Source organism: Dreissena polymorpha, chromosome 2, assembly GCF_020536995.1.
Source record: "Dreissena polymorpha isolate Duluth1 chromosome 2, UMN_Dpol_1.0, whole genome shotgun sequence".
NCBI classification, from domain to species: Eukaryota; Metazoa; Mollusca; class Bivalvia; order Myida; family Dreissenidae; genus Dreissena; species Dreissena polymorpha.
Window position 1 is genome coordinate 83334810 of NC_068356.1, and position 18519 is coordinate 83353328.

General features: G+C 32.9%; 1 protein-coding gene across 1 annotated transcript; it reads left to right on the forward strand.

Moving 5' to 3' along the window:
• Window positions 1-182: 182 nt before the first annotated feature.
• On the forward strand, window positions 183-6837 carry LOC127867847 (epidermal growth factor-like protein 8). The gene is made up of 5 exons (XM_052409344.1): window positions 183-350; window positions 2085-2144; window positions 5096-5193; window positions 5475-5570; window positions 5969-6837. Exons 1-5 carry the CDS (start codon window positions 289-291, stop codon window positions 5980-5982), a joined length of 330 nt encoding a protein of 109 aa, XP_052265304.1. The 5' UTR covers window positions 183-288; the 3' UTR covers window positions 5983-6837.
• The last annotated feature ends 11682 nt before the right edge of the window (window positions 6838-18519 follow it).

Sequence of the window (18519 nt, forward strand, 5' to 3'; positions counted from 1 at the left end):
GATTTAAAACTTTGCTTCCGCACAACGTCTTTAAAGTGGCCGTAAGGAAGTTGAATAATGTTGACACGCCTTTGTGTACATTTAAACTGTGACCTTATCGAACCTCTTGTTCGATTAAGTTTCCTCTAGTGAGGTAATATTTCTATGACATCGATGGGCAGACTCGTGACTTTCCAGAGCCCATGCATGCGAATGGATGCGCACTAACAAGGAAATCACATCTTCGTTTTTTGTATAAATGAAAGCGCACGTAACTTTGCGCAATCTTTGGCGGGCGACCTTCTTGTCATGAGGCTAACAAAGGTTTTTCTATTGTTCTGCTGTCTGGATTATGCGGTTGGGCTAACCGGGTAAGACGTTTTAAAAACTATATTCACAAACAACTAAATGAGGTCTTTAAACTGGATATTGTTGTATTTCTAAATTCAAAATCACATCGTTTGTGTGTGTGTGATTGTATCTTATTAAAATTATACAGGTTGAGTTTTAGTGATGTTATAAGCATTTCAAAGTACATGATTAAACATTGAATGGTCAGTACGACACGTTTTCATTATATGCGCACTAATATATATCTCTCGGATCTGAGTTTCTTTAACTTTTTGTTTACTCGTATTTATGAATTTAAGCTATTTTTGCTCTGAAAAAGATATAGCATTATTTACCGGTGAATGATTGGTGTTAAGTTTATTTGTGTGTTAATTATTCGTTAAAATCATAATATAATTTACATTATTACTGACTCACACTGTTCTATACTCAGATGCAATTATATGTTTATCGTGAATCTCAGAAAGGAAATTATGTATTGGGTTCATTTTTTCTGACCTCTGTGAATGTATGTTGCAACTACAATTGGCAATTTGAACACGCTTTTTATTTTATAAACTCAGCAGAAATAATTCCCAATATTAATTTGACTGTTCGAAATATATATGATAAAGAATATTTGTTATTTGGAACTTTGATGGTTGGGCCACATATTTACACGAGGTACATTTAAAAATGACCTTTATCCTTGAGATTATGTATTTCGTATATCAACATGCATTTATTCATAATACGCAGTTGAATAACAATGAACAATTCTTTGTACCAGTGAATCAGTTAAGTCCCGAATGAAGTTAATTTAGTTTGGCCTGGTTTTTCGTAACACAAAGCGCCCACAGGCATTGCGTTTGAATTAAGACCCCCGTTCGTGGGGTAAATACAAGTTATGTTTAGAGGCTCGTTTAATATACCTATACTAAATGAAACAGTTTAAGAGAAATAGTTTAACACATTGACAAAAATTTTATTACTAAACTGTACTCATTTGCAGAAAATAAGATGACTAGACTTTAAAAAAATATAATGAAATCTTTTTTTTTACTCCATCCTCATTGATTAAACTCCTCCGAATGAAAATTCCGTGTATCATCGAACAGGAAGTTAAAAAAATATATTCAAAAAACAATCTGCAGAGCTGTTGGTTAAATTTCTGAGTTAATATTTTTCTTGGACAGCATTAAGAAAGTTGATGTTTTATGCTTTGCTGTTCTTTGTGCCGGACTCCAAGAAACGTTATATTGCAGCCAAAATCTGTTGTTTATGAGTACAGAAATAAACTTATTACATTTATAAATATAAATAAATGTAAATATAAATTGTAAAAATAAAATAAAATAAATAAGTAAATACTTGAAATAAAAAATTAATTTGTATAAATACAAAATAAAAAAATAATTTGCCATAAAATAGTAAAATTAGCAAATTTTGATTGCATACATGTGCACACTTTGTTGGCATACATGTATATGAACAAACGCTATTGGAAAACAAACGATGTATTTTTTTAGCACATTTCTTTATTTATTGTTAAATAAGACGTTGGGTAAAACGTTTATGATTTTAGAATATTCCATTATTTGGTTATAATAAAAAATAATATAAGTATTTGCAGCTAAAATTTAGGTTGTCTTTATTCTGTTATCTCAGTTTAAAAAAACTCAACCCCTACCACAAAATCAAACATAAAGCTAAAAAGCGCCAGGAATGCTATATATCTTGAATAAACTGATCAAACTGTTATTTACTTATTGTAGACATGTATGCACCATCATCCAATACTACCAGCACTGGACAACTACAAGAACCGGCCTATGGTAAGTCAATAAACAATTTATTTGCCATATGTTATTAGTGAAGTTTTACCGTTATGCAGCATATATAGCTGTAATATTAATCCATTTTTGTATTTTACTTATACTATCGAAATTTATAATAACTCAACGCGATCGCCAAACAAATGTTCAAGAAAAGTACTCAATAATTGATTTAATCATTTGTCGATTTAAGCAAAGCGGAATCGTGAAATATAAAGTTCATATTACAAATCCCAATATTTTATGATCCAGATATAACGATTGGCAATAGAATAGTTTTCCTCAAAACATGGTTTGAAAATGGTGTACATTTTATATGTGATTTGATTAAAAACCAAGAAGGATTAGAAGTGTATGGCTATGAAGATCTGTGTAAAAAATAAAATTTCTATCCAAACCACTTGCATTATATGGGTATTTATAATGTAGTAACTAAGTACTAGAAGACATATGGTTTGTTTGAGAAACCCCCCGCTCTAAATACGATTGCAGGAATTAAACAATCTTGACTTTGTTCAGCCGTTCGTTCCCCTACAAGTGATATCCATTTTAAAATATCAAAAAGGTACTCAGCCCATGTATAATATTGCTAAAACAAACGACACTTTACCTATAGGTATGTACGAGCACCTTGGTAACAATTGAATTAAAAGACTGGATCCATATTTTCGGAATGCCATTTTCTATAACCAAAGATTCATCACTACAATGGTTTTAGTTAAAAGTATACACATACTTATTGATACAAACTATTTTTGAATAAAATCAATTATCTAGCATCTGTAGAATGCTCTTTCTGTCATAATTTGCCAGGAACAATCGTGCACATTTTGGGGGAATGTTGACATGTTCATTTTTTTATTGCAAAGCTGTTCGAGGGATTTGAGGTATTCACCGACTTTATAAATGAGCCATCGTTTATGTTAGGACATAAAAACCCAAGTGTTCTTCTCACTTTTACATTCCTTCTAATTATTTATATATATATATATATAAATGTAAAATGAATAAAAAAAATACCCACCGTTATCGCAGCAAAATCATATTTGGCAATCCAATATAACATTTTAAAGGAAATGAATGTCTTCTGCAATCTAGATTCTAACGTTATAACCTCAAATAAAGATTGTTGTACTTTGCTGTATCGTTAGAAAATTGTGGCTTGCATAATTTATCTCTATGTTTTTAATCTCACTACATGTAGCAAGTAGTATGTTGCTATTATGCAATTATTCTATTACTCTTCTTATGTAACTGTGAGCACGTGGCTACTAGTACTAAGCAAAACTGCAAATTTTGATTTTGTGACTTGCATAATTAAGACGTAATGTAATTGGCGTCGCACTGAAGTGCGGCGACTAGTATGTAATACGTTTTTTTTCGCTTATGGGAGAAATTATTTTACGGATCAATGTATATATTTTTGTTGTCAGAATATCTTGCATAGTGGTTATTTTTTGTGTAAATTAGTGTAAATAAGTACTGCATTTGTGCCTATTACATTTACTGCAACATTTATTGCCAATAATGCAAAGCTAATTCTTTTAATAAATAACTGATTACAGGGACTGGGCAATAATAAAAGATCACAGGGACTGGGCAAATACGCGAACCGGTGAAACTTTCTGGTTTTGTATAAAAACAAAACTTCTTTGTTCCACTATCCTAGCAACCACCTAGTTACTAATAAAGGCGCTATAGAGCGCGAAGCGCGACACGTATCATTAATTGTAATAATGAGTCTTGATAAAGGAAGCAGCCGCTTATCAATGAGGAGCACCATCACAGCACCCCAGTCTCATTACTATCAAGTCCTCCTACAGGTTTTTTTTAAGAAACACATATAGAAGGCCGCAGGCCTGACCCGTATCTTGCCAGTGGTATGGACTCTTGGTATGGACTTTTAACCCCGCTCACTATCCAGCGTTTAAACTTCCGGGTTTACATTTAAACCGACTTTTAATAGCTTATTAATATCTTAGTTAGAAGGTGATTTTTCAAGCGGTTCCATAGTGTAGTGGTTACACGCTCGCTTCACATGTGAGAGGCCCAAGGTTCGAGCCCCAGTAAAATCAAATTATTTTATTTGTGTTCTATGATAACTTTTTGTTTTGATGTAGACATTTTAGTTTAAATAAATATGCTGTTTTATTGTAACCATTTTTTGTTTTTATTATGCCCATGAAATATATGTGTGAGAGCGTGGGGTGTTCGTTACACATTAAAACTTTTACATTGTTTTCATATCAATGAGTACTCAACCCCTATCGTAAATGAGCAACGTAAGAATAAGTTCAGAATCATCTCCCCTTGAAGTTGAAAAAAATATGAAATTACGCTTACAAGATGAAGCAGATTTTTTAAAACCTACACAGTTCTGTTCCATTAATGAAAACTACACACGGATGCCAGTAAAAAAAGGAAACCAATGTAGATCAAATGAACTATGAAATATTTGGGGGTAACAACACAAAATCATAGATAATGGTTATTTTGGGGTTATAACACACAATCATAGATAATGGTTTTACCAGTATCTTTTTCTATTCTGTTTAAAATAATCGGCCAATATATTAATATTTACAGTAGAAAAAAATCGTTCCATGTAACTTTATTGAGTGCCTTTTACACTGAAATTCCCGACGCCCTTTGATGCTTTGCATCAATACTTATCTTGTACTTTATATGGTATACATGTATTGCTATGATGCAGTAATTAGCACTGGTCAATCATGCAAAATTATATATAAATATATATAATATGTTAGTGTACGGTGTGGAAGGGGATACCCTCGACCCCCACATACCTATTGACGAGGTAAATAAAATGTATAGAATGGAAAAAGGAAAAAAGAAATGATTTAATAAACACTAATTATTAAATGCATTAAGTGCAAGAGGCAAAGTAAGGTTTTACTTTACAGACCATGGTTTGTTTGTTTTGCGTACAGGGGATGGGGAAGAACGTCGGTTTCCAGACTGAGAAGCACTAATGTGCAGGTCTGCTGTTTTGGATGGAAGGATAACGGACGTGGAGAGTGTGTCATACGTATGTGAAATGCTGATGTCAGTTTGTTTTATCAGCTAGTACTTGTTTCATCGTTTTTATCATAATATACTATACATCATGATATTCATCAAGATTTGCTATTTATAAGATGTCATCAGCATATTTGTTCCATTAAAGTTAGTTATACAGACCCGCATATGTAAACATTGGTTTTAAGCTATTTGTGATGAATGTGATACACTTGAGTGACAAATGACGTCCGATATCCAATACTTTATAAATGCAATTTTTAGACATTCTGTGATTTTTATTTCTTTCAGCTATATGCCGCACGCCATGCTATAATGGCGGCACGTGCATAGCGCCCGACACGTGCAAGTGTCTGCCGTCATTAGAGGGGGCGAATTGTGCACAACGTATTGTTACCAATTATTTTATATGAATATAAATATTGTATTGACAAGTATATTGTTTTGATAATCATTTGAATATAATTACAATTGCATTATACATCTTATTTTTGAATGTTCGATTTGTAATTTATATCATTATTATCATTGACAATAATGTAATTGTCAACTAATTAATACTGCTTAGTCATTAGTACTTTTGCAGACATATATGATCGGTTTTGATTGTAGTTAAGTGTTCTCATCTGAAGCCCTGTTTCCCCGGTGTGTGTAGTCCCCCTGACAACTGCGCATGTTATGATGGTTGGGAAAACCCGACTAATATTCGGGAAGATGGTTGTTTAAGATGTAAGTTCAGATAACTTGTTGAAAGAATATAAACATCGTTCTGTATGTTTAACTAGATGGTACGGGATGATGACTCGCTGTTGGCAGACGGATGCTGCTGACCGACCTGAGTTCATGGACATACTGGCGACACCTGTGGACAACTACTATTTTTACAAATGATAGACGAAATTGGCATACATGTCTTATATACTTGAACTTTAAACTTAACTAGTGACAGTTTATCATAATAGTATTCGTGAAAACGAACGTTGATTGATTTAAGAAAATTATTTAACTTAAAACTGTAATAAATCTAAAATATAGTTACTTTGAAAACTATGATTGTTAGAAATATCAGACTGGCTTATAGGCAGGGCAAAACCTGTGACAAATTCTAAACATTAGCACGTACCAAATGAAACAAGAACATTAAGTAAAAAATTTAATTAAAAAAACGGTTGAAACAGTATATTTATTGTGCAAAAAGTTCAATCATATATCTGCCCCAATACACACGCAGCTTTACGTGTATACTCCTTTCGTGAATTTTCGTGTATTTATTATTATAATGTTTCATTATGCTAACATTATTCATTCGTAAAAATGTATTTTAACAAAGCTTAAACAAAACGTAGTCAATAATTAATTTATGATGAGTCGCTCTGCCATTCCAAGTGATTGATTTTGCTGAAGGTGGTGGGCACTACAATAAGAATTAGATTTGCACATCGATGTATTATGATGATTGTTCCAATCTTATCTATTGCTCCTGAATATATTAATTTCCCATTTTTTATGTAGAACAAACAAAGAATTAATGTCATAGACCAATAATTAGATAAATCTCCGTTTTAAATTTTGTTTTAAAATTGTTGGGTATTTTTCTTAGAATATATCATGTTTTTTAATTTGTGTGTGAACCTGATTAAACCAAAATATCAAGCTTACGTTTCATCAACCTTTGTGTGTCCCATCTTTCCATACAGGCTTTTACAAGTAATAGTTAATCTCACTTTTGCATACTATATTTTAAAATAAATAAAATAATTTTAAGAACAGTGACATTCGTCTTTCGAATACAATGTTTAAGGTCTGATGGAAAAAGAGCATTTCATCCAAAGGGAAAACATTAAAAGAATTGAAACATTGATATTTTGCGATCAACTGTCTGTGCCTATTCAAAATAATTTGGCAATAGACTTGGACAATATTACCATAAAAAAATCGCTAAAGAAAAAGAGTTATGTGTTATTTGCCGGTATTCTTATAATACATGTTTATGCAACATAACAAAAAGACACATTAACTTCTCGCTTTGTGCAAAATACTGTATTATTACATCTGTGATATTATACGATGATAGTAAATATTTGGTACATAAGTTAAATGCATAAACATCAACATATATCCTTATAATATGCTTTGTTCATTAAATGGACTAAGTTCTGGTTACGATGCTTTTAACCAATGGTAGAGTCAATGCAAACAAAAATGAACCGTTTGCATTGAACCCCTACACACTATTGCATACTTTTGTTGCTGCTTTCGTCATTCCATAGCAGCATAATGTGTTTGCGTTTAAAACAAATAATGCAAAACTCTTGTTTCAAATTATCAATTCAAAATATTTCCTACAAAATGCACATATCACGACTATATCGTTGTTTCAATGCTATTTTATAGTAATTCGATGATCATGGTCCCATGAACAGGTAAACACATTGTTCATGGCCGTCCTATGATTTTATAGTGCAAGACAAGTTTTAAAATAAATTGACACACACTTATCATCATCATATAAGCCTGTCGTATAAAACACTTTGTTGTTAGCTTTAAGGTCATGATCAAGAAATCAGTGGACACATGAATACTTACATATTTATAATATGGATACTTATTCGTTTTCGGTTAATAAATAATCAGATTTTGATATAAAATGGAAAACAAATGATCATGAGTATCAGGATGACGTGCAACGTGCATGAATAATGTCGCTTGCTTAAAACTGAATGTCATTGTGGAGGGTTTATATGAATAAAAGGAAAGTAGATTTTTCCGCCCGGGGCCGTAACTACGTTTTGCATAAAACAAATTCGTAATAAAAACTGATACAACTGATAATCATTCAAATACGGGAGCGTCTTGAAGTTCAATAATACGATAAGACAATTAGCGTTAACTGCTGTTTGTAATAAAATATTTTCTGAAATCATTTTGTTTTCACATAATTACTGTCCTACACCAGTTATTTCAGGGCCAAAGTGACATCTAGCGATGCTACGGATGATGTCCTTTTGATAAAATTTCTCCCTTCCTTTTTGTGATTTTCCGCAGCATGGATTTTGTTATTTTCCTGATGAAAATGATGGAAATTTATGAAAAAGTCTTAGTATTAACATGTAAAATTAAGCTCCAGTGCATCAAAAACACGTTATTATTGAGAGACTCTCGTTTCCGTTTCCTATTATAAACCACTACTTGTTGTCTTTTCGTGAGATCTAGAGAACACTTCAATAGTTGGCATCATTTCGGTCGATGGCGGAGACCACTTGTGATACTCATTGGTGTGACCTTAGGTTTTCGTCTTCTGATGGATGTATTGTTTTGAAGTTATACATTCATCCACATATTTATTTGAAAATTTACACGTAAGAGATTTCTCCTAGTACTATAACATTATATTTTAAACTGATATTTTGACTTTTCTTTTAAAGAAATCGTTTTGCAAACTTATGACCTAAACGTTGTCATTGAGACGATACGGCGATTTAAAATAGTACAAGCAACAAGATTTGCACAGCTTAGTCATTCCATATTTTGTTTTATAATGTATCGGTGCGACTTTGGCCTTTGGCCTAACTATCGCTAAATATGTTGCAAGGAGCGTGTGCTTTAGTAATTTGATATGAGAAATTGTACAATGTCAAATTGCATAGAGTCTGTCAATAATTATTATTGTTTGGAAGCTGTATACCAATGAGTTTCTTCTGGTTTTTGACATTCGACTGTTTCCACCGTTCTCTAATATCGTTTGTTGTGGCGTGATAGTTAACACTGCGGAACACTCGGTCAGCGGCTGTTTATTTATCAATATGAAAGTAATGCATACACTTGAAATGTCTTTTTAAAATAACATATTAACATCATATGAAAACGGTTAAAATTGTCAACATATAGATAGAGCTTTACATGTATTACGGGCTTAAGAATAAAGAAAAGACATAAAACTTTTACTATATATTAGTATATTATGTCCACCTATGGTGCTATTGAGCACATTGGTTTAAAAAGAAATGATTAAACAGGAGTTGTCAATGCAAATTAAAAATCACCTTTAATGCACTATCACATGATGGAATTTTAAGAATATTTTTTATCCTTCGACTGAAGTCTTAATTTAGCTTGGGGATTACGGGTCCTGAATACATTGGTCATTAAAAACCTATACTTGTAATAAAATGCACATGCCATATAATTTGTTTGGGGTATTTTGAATGCACTTTTGAATGTCACACATTTGTTCACCTTATATGTGAAATAAAATTGAAGGAAGCAATTATCATACTTCCATCTGAAGATTTAAGTTACGTATTTGATGTGTACACACACCGAAGTTATTTGTACAAACAGCCGAATGTCTTGCCTGTCATCTAAATTAAAGCTGCTACGAAACAGATTCGGGAAAGGGCAAAAAAAATAATTAATTAAATAGTATTTTTATTATTAAATGTATTAAATACTACTATCTCATAAAGCATTGTTGACCAATCAGCGAAGTTCGAAACTCCCTGATTTAATTATTTCCTGCGCATTCCTTTTAGCCAAGTTTTGTTGGAAGGCTTACTCACCAATAAACGTAGTCTCGTTGTTTACAAACACTACAATCGAAGTAATAAGCAGTTTTGAAGTTTCCATGACTACCGGCGTGGTTAGAGAATCCGGTTCTCACACTGGGGATTTGTTTTCAATCGCCGCAAGAACTCATAATTTATCATTTCGTTGGTGTTCATCACAATAGTTTCCTATATAGTTAATGTTTTGTAGAAACAACTCAGTAAACGTGAATAGTTTTCTTATCATATCATTGCAGCTCTGAAATACGTAGGACCGTACGCAGGAATTTTTGACTGGGGGGGCCTAACCAGGGAGAGTGCGGGAGGGGTCTTCTCGCGCTGGATTTTTTTTTTTTTAATTTGCACTTTTCAAGTTGAGTTTTAATGCTTAAAAATTCTTATTTTATAATATAAATTTATGGAATATAACAATTAAATCAGCACCTTTCTGAAGTCTTAAGCATTAAATATTGGTGTGAACAGCATTTTAAGAAATGCATATTTGATGAAGAAGGAATGCAAACTTTAAAAATCAAAAACCTTTATAAAAAAATGTATCATAACTATGACTGACATATAACCATCATACTAATTTCTCTTTGAACTCAAGCCTCCTCTCAAGTTTCAAAGTACATTCCTAATAAAATGTTTATCATCTACTACACAGTTTTACTTTCACCGCCATAAACACAGATAAACCATCAAAATTGTCAACGACTGTTACATTAGATTGGACCTTGAATATTTTTCTATAATATCCGCTTTCCGTAGTTTTTTTTACGGAACTATATCAGATATTGAGCGGAATTTTGTTATGCGAAAGATACAGTGTGAAATTCGTTCCGGTCCATTGATATTTGGCAAATGTATGGGCTTTGGACTTAAATTTTCACTGAAATAATCGGTTTTTTTCGCATTTCTTTCAGATATTAAGCTGATTATTATGCCCAAGATAGGGTGTAATATGGCAGTTGGACTGTCCGGCATTTCATTATTCAGTTGTTTTTTCAAAACGCATTTAGATATGGAACTGATATTTGGTGTGTGAGTCTACCTTCAAGACTTTCGGATGAAGTATGACTTTCGTTCCGGTCCATTCATTTTTGGCGAAGTTATGGGCCTCGGACTTTGACAAAGAAACTTGCCGGTACAAAGTAATGAATAATGTTCTATATCACCCCTCTAATTGCTTCCAATATTATTTGTTTTTCACAACGTATTGACGTCGGCAATATTCAGGACTATGACCTCCTGTATTGTATGCTTCCATTCGCTGCTTCTCTTTCCTTGGCAAGTCAAAAAGGCGTTACGTTAACCACGATAGATGAAGCATTTAGGATCACAAGTGGGAATTGACTGGTAGGGGATTTGTGTACAAGGCCATAAGAAAAAGGTTTTCAGTCAAAACGGCCCCAAGTCAAAACGTCCCCTAGTCAAAACGACCCAAAAGTTGGTCAAAACGTCCCCATAAATGGTCAAAAAGGCCCCACTTTGGTCAAAACGACCCAAAGTCAGTATTTTAGTTGGTCAAAACGGCCCTACTCGAAAATCAGATTGGGGAGAGAAGAAAGAAAAAGAATATATTAAATGTACTTCTGTTATTTTCTCTATCTAAGAATGATATTGGTGGTATTTTTTGAAAAATAAATTCGCTATTTCGTTAGTTAAATCTGTAATTACAACTTTAAAAAATTTAGTTTATATTACACTCACACATAAAAACATTACATTCAAACATTGATTGCGTCGTGTTCTATAATAATTCTTAATCTTTTAACTATCTTACAAATTACTGATTGCATCGGTACTCACCGGTAATTGAAAGAGCGCACGTTAATCATGATAATTATGTATCTTTGAGAAATTAGAGTAATTGTAATTATATTATAATTATATCACAGTTTTATCACAATCAAAGGGTATTTGATTACTTTTGATAACATTTGAAGTCTTTGATGAAGTTAACTGTAAAGGAATGAAAGGAGCTTAAAGTGATATTATGGGCATCTAACAGTATATAGGTGTCTTTAGCAACCGTTGTATTTTTTTGGTGTTTCACTTAATATACACTTATATTTGTTTATGCAGCATCAACATACTAAAACAATATCCCGGAAAGAGAAAAATAATCCATTATAATATCAACCGTACTTTCGTTTTGACAACTGACGACAGAAATGATTCGATGTACGATGTGAGTCTAAATGTAGTTTTCATGCAGATTCGTTCATACGACACAAAGGCACAATTTTGTTTTACGGATCATTTCGGCTTATAGGACTGGGTGAGTCATGTAAAATATCGAAATAACAGATATTTTTTATAAACAACTGGTAGCAAGATGATTTGTAGATAATTGGTCAGTTACGGTGTTACTACATTTTTAACTAATTCTTTTGACCTGTTAATTCTTTTCTACGACATTCAGATTACAGATTTTAAATTGCAATCATGTCCAGAAATATATGTATTAAACTTATTCTTGATGCGGCAATATGTATCTAGTCTTGACGAATTATTAAATTTACTTAATTTGAAAAGTAGCACCGGATTCGGATTCAGCGAGACAACATCATATAGATCTAACTATCTTATTGTTTTATTTCGACGGAATTTAAGGTCTCCGTAGTGAGTTTTTGGACGTTTTCCAAAAAGGGTGCTTAATGAAAAACATATTGATTATATTTTTTCTATTTTGCTTTCCAAAATTTATCAACAGTTTTAAACAAAAATATAAACTTTGTAGAAGCATCTCTACTTGATCCTCAAGTACCGAGGTACCATGTTGAGGATGTGGCAGATACCTTCTCGCTGATTACTGGTGGCTCACAGAATTGTATAGACCTCCTCGTGGACATCCATGGATATTCATATGTTGTAAAGGTATGTGTGTGCGTAAAAAATTGATACAACTTATTTTCCGTTGATACACAAAATTTGGTAAATAACTAATTTATAAAAATTCTTCACTTAAAAAAAATCATTAGTTTATAATTTATATATTTATTATGAATTTATTTAGTTATTATCAATAATTAGCAATAATGTCTTATTTTAATTATCTGACTATAGGGTTGTCACTTTTAACGTCTTTTTCACACTTGTGTCGGTATATTTCACGGGTCATATATCTGTATGTAAGAGGTGTGAAAGGTGCTGTATACCACGTACTTTAACTAATTGTCATTCTTTAGTCAATTAAAGTTAATTGGTATGTAAATTATTAAAACGTGTAACTTAAATGTTTTGCACGTGTTAAAGGTGTTGTATACTGCGCACCTTAATTAATTGGATTGCACGATTAAAATCAAGTTCATATATCTGGTAGCTTACAATCCCACAGCTCTTTTTTTTCTTGATAATTATTACGTTTTACAACTATTGGAAACTAATTGATAAAAAGAGAATTTACTCATTCTGATAAACATAGAAATTACTCATATTCGTACTCGTATATCTCTTTCTTGTTAATTATTATGTTTGATTATGTAACATGTATATCGTCAAATAAATACAATATCGAACAAAGTTCTTTATTTCACATTTGGGCCGTTTTGACCATCTTTTAAACTGACTTTGGGGACGGTTTGACCAAAGTGGGACCGTTTTGACTAGTTTTGACTATGGAACGTTTTGACTTGGGGCCGTTTTGACTAGCTCCCTAAGAAAAGATTGCCTAGGGGATTATCTCCACTGGCGAGTAGAATAGCGCTAATCCCCTTGTTTACCAGACAATAAAACACATCTCCTATTTTGTATTGAGGGGACGTGTACTGTGGGCCCTTTCATGAGAGAATCAAAGCGCTGAAGGCACTGCAGTTGTTCGCTCTTTGAACGTATTTAATATTCCTTACAGTCACCGGACATGAAGTTCGACTTTTGAACACTAATTTAAATTACTTTTAATTGTCTACAGTGGTGAGATTTGGAAAAAGGAGGAGAATGCCGTTGATTAACAATCTCTCATAATTTTATGCAGGATTCTTACAAACTCCACTTATGATTATGAAAAAAGAAATTCAACGTATATCTAAGTTTGCGCTAAGGAAAAGTCTTCGAGTCTTACAAAAAATGAAACATACCATAATTCTAATAATAAATATATTGGTATTTACGAGCTTTGCATTAAATTCTCAATCAAACCAAATTAGAAAAAAATATATTTAGCCTGATATTAAATGCTTCATTTAATGTGTTTCCATTTCATTTTTATTAATTTTCATGTACTGACATAAACGCGTAACTCCTCTACTCCACCGTCACAAATATTTTTATGAACGAACCATCTACTCATGCTACTGTAATGACTATGTTAATTCAAAAATTAATGTATTTTTTCTATTGTTTCAATGGATCAATACTTTTTCATCGTGTGCATTTATTCCAATTTCTATTTTTCACCCTAAAATACTAACTGTTCTGAATTCCACGTCTATATTGAGTTACAGCACCTAGTCTGTTGCAACATGCACGCTTTTCATGCATGGAACTTGACAGACGACAGCAACTATTACGAAATCTTTTAAAAACACGGTTTTAGATGCGTACGAAGGGACTTAAATCAGCCAATATTAACACATGGCTATAAAAAAAGCGAAATATACATAGAGCAGAGGACGTCCGGATCGAAGGATGACGGTACTCGGTAGATTAACAGAGTCGCCCTTTGGAGTCTTGAAGAAAATCTTCTGCGAGCGACACTCCCCCCCCCTCCCCCCCGATCGCGACGTGCATTCTGCAGCTGCAGACCGAGCTCTGTTAAACTAATGAATACTATAGAATTTATAGAGTTACCTTGATTTTCTTTGTACAATCGCCATTTTCTTTTACATATTAAACTTTAATCGCGAGGTGACATATTCAATGCCATTTTGTCGATCGGAAACGCTAAAATATATAATCGTCACTTTGAAAGAGAGCAAGAAAAATACGTTTTAAATAATTAAATTTAACAAAAAAAATTAAATTATTGTTGTTGATTTTTGTCACTTGTTTGTCGCATACTCACCGCTGAAATGTGTGATATTAATTGCACTTGTTTCAAACCACACGTAAATGTATTTGCTTATTATGAGTTAATTTTTTGACCATCGAAATATATGGTATGAAATATTTGATAAGCATGCAGTTTTCTTTTGACATGCAGTTTTTTTTCGACACATTCAGATCACTTTTCTAGCCGCGTCATGCGAAAATAGGTCTAATGGCACGTTGGCTATTGAAGCTAAAGCACTGTCTGCGCAGTTGGTCAAAGTTTCGTGGTCTCATTATGTATCTCCTGACCTACTGCGTGATGTGCAGGCTGGACCATAGCTACGCTATCCGCATATGGCATAAGACCCATTTTTGCATGACGCGGATTAAAATTGAAGTCAAACAGTGTTATTTATAGCGAAGTGGCAAATTTCGGTAGCGTTTCAGTCTTTCAAGAACGACTTTCATACAGACTGAAGATTACGGTTTACGTTTGTGGTTAGATAATGCAAAGATTTCTGTCTTATCATGACACTATATTTTTTGGTAGTTTGTGTGTCTCATCTTTAAAGCAATACTGTGTTATCAACGTTTATCGATAGTCCATTGTGTCTTCCCCGGACGATTAAGTACTGAGTCAAAATTCAAAGTATTATTTAAACATATATGAAACACACAATAATATCAGAAATGATCAACCCAAGCAGTTTTGTTGTTTTCTGTTGAGTTTGAGCGAAAGTTGATAAAAATTTTCGATTGTGACGATTTTTCCCCAATGAACTGCGTTTTACCTTTCATTAAAAAACAATAATGAATTGGAATCCATATGAATATTAAAATAAAACGTTTTTATTTAAAAAAAAAAATTAACATTTCCGTTTATATGATAAAGAATCGGCCGATATTAATTTAGATTGGTAACTAATAACCTCACTTGCACACGTGAATGTGTGAATTTCAAAGTACTGCTGCAGATTTCCCAGCCATATCAGACCCCCCCCCCCCCCCCCCCCCGCAGTACTTCAAGAAATCAGTTAACAGTCAAGCGCTATCAACGAAGTTACGCAATAAACAAGCGTAACCTGTAGTGCGTTCAGTTACAGCGAACGTTCGCCAATGATCGTTCGTTTCCGATTCGGTCTTATTGAACGATAAGTTCAACGCGAACGTTTCAAGATGGCGGCTCCCAGAAAATAAATTGCGATTTTGATGGAGGAAATTCGGAAATGATTACCGGAATAAACCCCCTTCGGAAGAAACCCCCTTCGCTAAAAACGGCAGGGCGGAAGAAACCCCCTTTCATAGTTTGCATACGCGGAAGAAACCCCCTCGCTAGTTTTGCATACGCGGAACAAACCCCCTTCGAGTCTTCCGTACACCGGAGGGAATCGCGAATAACAATATTGTATCATTGTATTAGAGGAAAGGTCGTCGGAAGACTAAATACTGACAATTTCATAATACAAAACTACAAATACCCGTATTCTTTTTTAGATTAAGACTTACATAAAAGATATTTCAAAAATAATAAAACCTATAATAGTGGTGTGGATGCGATAGTGTTATTTTTCATTAGCGATCGAAATTTAGTGTAAGAGGTGCATTGAATCAGTTATAAAATAAAGCCCTAAAATAGCGCAATACATTACAATCTTCAAATGAAATTGTAACTTTCTTTTACATTGAATGAATTTTCTTTTCGTTTTCATTTAATGAAAATATTAATAAAATTTAGCATTCAAATGGAAACAAACACATGCATATTTGCGAATTGAACTGTCTTTGAATGTACATGTATATTGAAAACTCTTTTGTAGTGATAATGAGCGATAAAATTCTGGCATTTTATTATACCATAAATCTATACATTTATTTTACCCAAGTATTTTATATCCATATTATGATCAAACGCGATTGCTTGTTTTTACGATGATGTTTCGAACATTGCAGTAACGCACGATATTTTAACGTAATATTTGCAGGTACCCGTTAAATACGTTAATTGTGTAGCAGTAAATTTCCACAATATTTTTAATGTATTGTTATTATTAAACACTTTTTGTTATGTTTAAACAGAGACGTCTGGTTTAAACTGGCTAATATATATATATATATATATATATATATATATATATATATATATATATATATATATATATATAATATATATACTTAATAGTTCCTTTTCATCCATTTCGGACAAATGTACGTCTATTTTTTAAAATATGTTCAAATATTTTATTAAAGCAACTGTTAAGATTTTGGCTTAACATGCCAAGAGATGACATGGACGTATCATAAATCGTGTTTAATGACCAGACACCTGCGGTTTATGACCCCATACAGAGACATACAAGTATTGGTCCCTGGGTTTATGACACCCTGTTTTCTTAGTAATTGTCTGGACAGTATCCGATCATATCGAGATAATCGGTTTGTGATGAACAAACACTGGGTGGTTAAAACTGCTGAAATAAAGAGTGTCAACATTGGTGTGAACAATTAAATAAAACATTTACATGTATCAAGAGGATTTAGTTAATCTGTAACAAGGTAAGTTTTTACAGACATATAAGTTCAAATCAGTTTCTTTATGTTGATTACATAGAATCAATCAATTTGTTGTTTGTTTTCGTCCTTATTTTCATTCGTTCATTGGATTTTATTTAATCTGAAAGAATTTCAATTTCTGAGTATTTTGTTGTTCTTAAAAAGGGTCGCGAATATGATTGAAACCTTATCACGATGCGGTTCATCAAACGCAAACAATAGCAGAATGGCCGCAGTGTTGACGGCCAAAATTGGAGCATGCGCAAACTTGACGTCATTATCGAAATCCCCAAAACCTCCTATACACTTTGTTTATAATTCAATTCATTCTATGTACTACAAAAAAATAAAAAAATATCGAAGTTACACTGAACAAAGACCTATAGAATACCTGTATTCTATAGGTCTTTGCACTGAACAACAACGACAACTTATATGTCCGCCATCTTGGTTTCGCTAGCGAACTACCTCCCGAGAGGGTTCGCTTCGGTTCGCGAACGTTCGCTGCGAACCGAGCGTTCAATAGCGAACGTTCGCGACCGTTCGCGAACTATAGCGAACGTTCGCTGTAACTGAACGCACTACTGTACTATTGCGTTGTTATCAATGTCCCCACTACACTTGTTTATCTTTCCCCGAATCTATTAAAAGATTCTTGTTATATTATTATTTATTTATTTTTTTAAATATTCGGTTTTAGCGATTATGAAGCATTCTTGTTGTTGTCTATCGTATCCCTGTAGTTATTGTTGAACTCATGTTCAACGTTTTATAAATTGAGAACTGTGAATATAAAGAAGCGTAACCGAATCTATTAATAGCCTCAGTTTATGAATGACCTGTACTACGTCATTAAGACGCAGCAGAAAGTGGAATATTTTAATAATTCATAAACAATCTAAATCATTCATAAACAATCTCCTCCGCGACACGTATAATACAATCATTGTCTTTGATTCTTTTCTATAAAAGCTCCGTTCGAAACTATTACATTTAACACGATATTCATATAATGTATAGCAACTCGAAATCGAGCCTATGGGTATTTGGTCCCGCGATAAAATTAATTGCGTAGGAGTGTGAGTCATTTCAGCGTTGGATTGCTATTGCATGCCTATTATCAGCGAATGCTTAAACGTTAAATTTTAACTGTGCTAGTTATAACGTAGATTTGTCAAATAGTTTTACTACATACCGATTAGCGAAAAATTGCTGGTACATTTTAATCACGTACTCAATGTCAATGTGTTGGTTCATTTTTATCATGA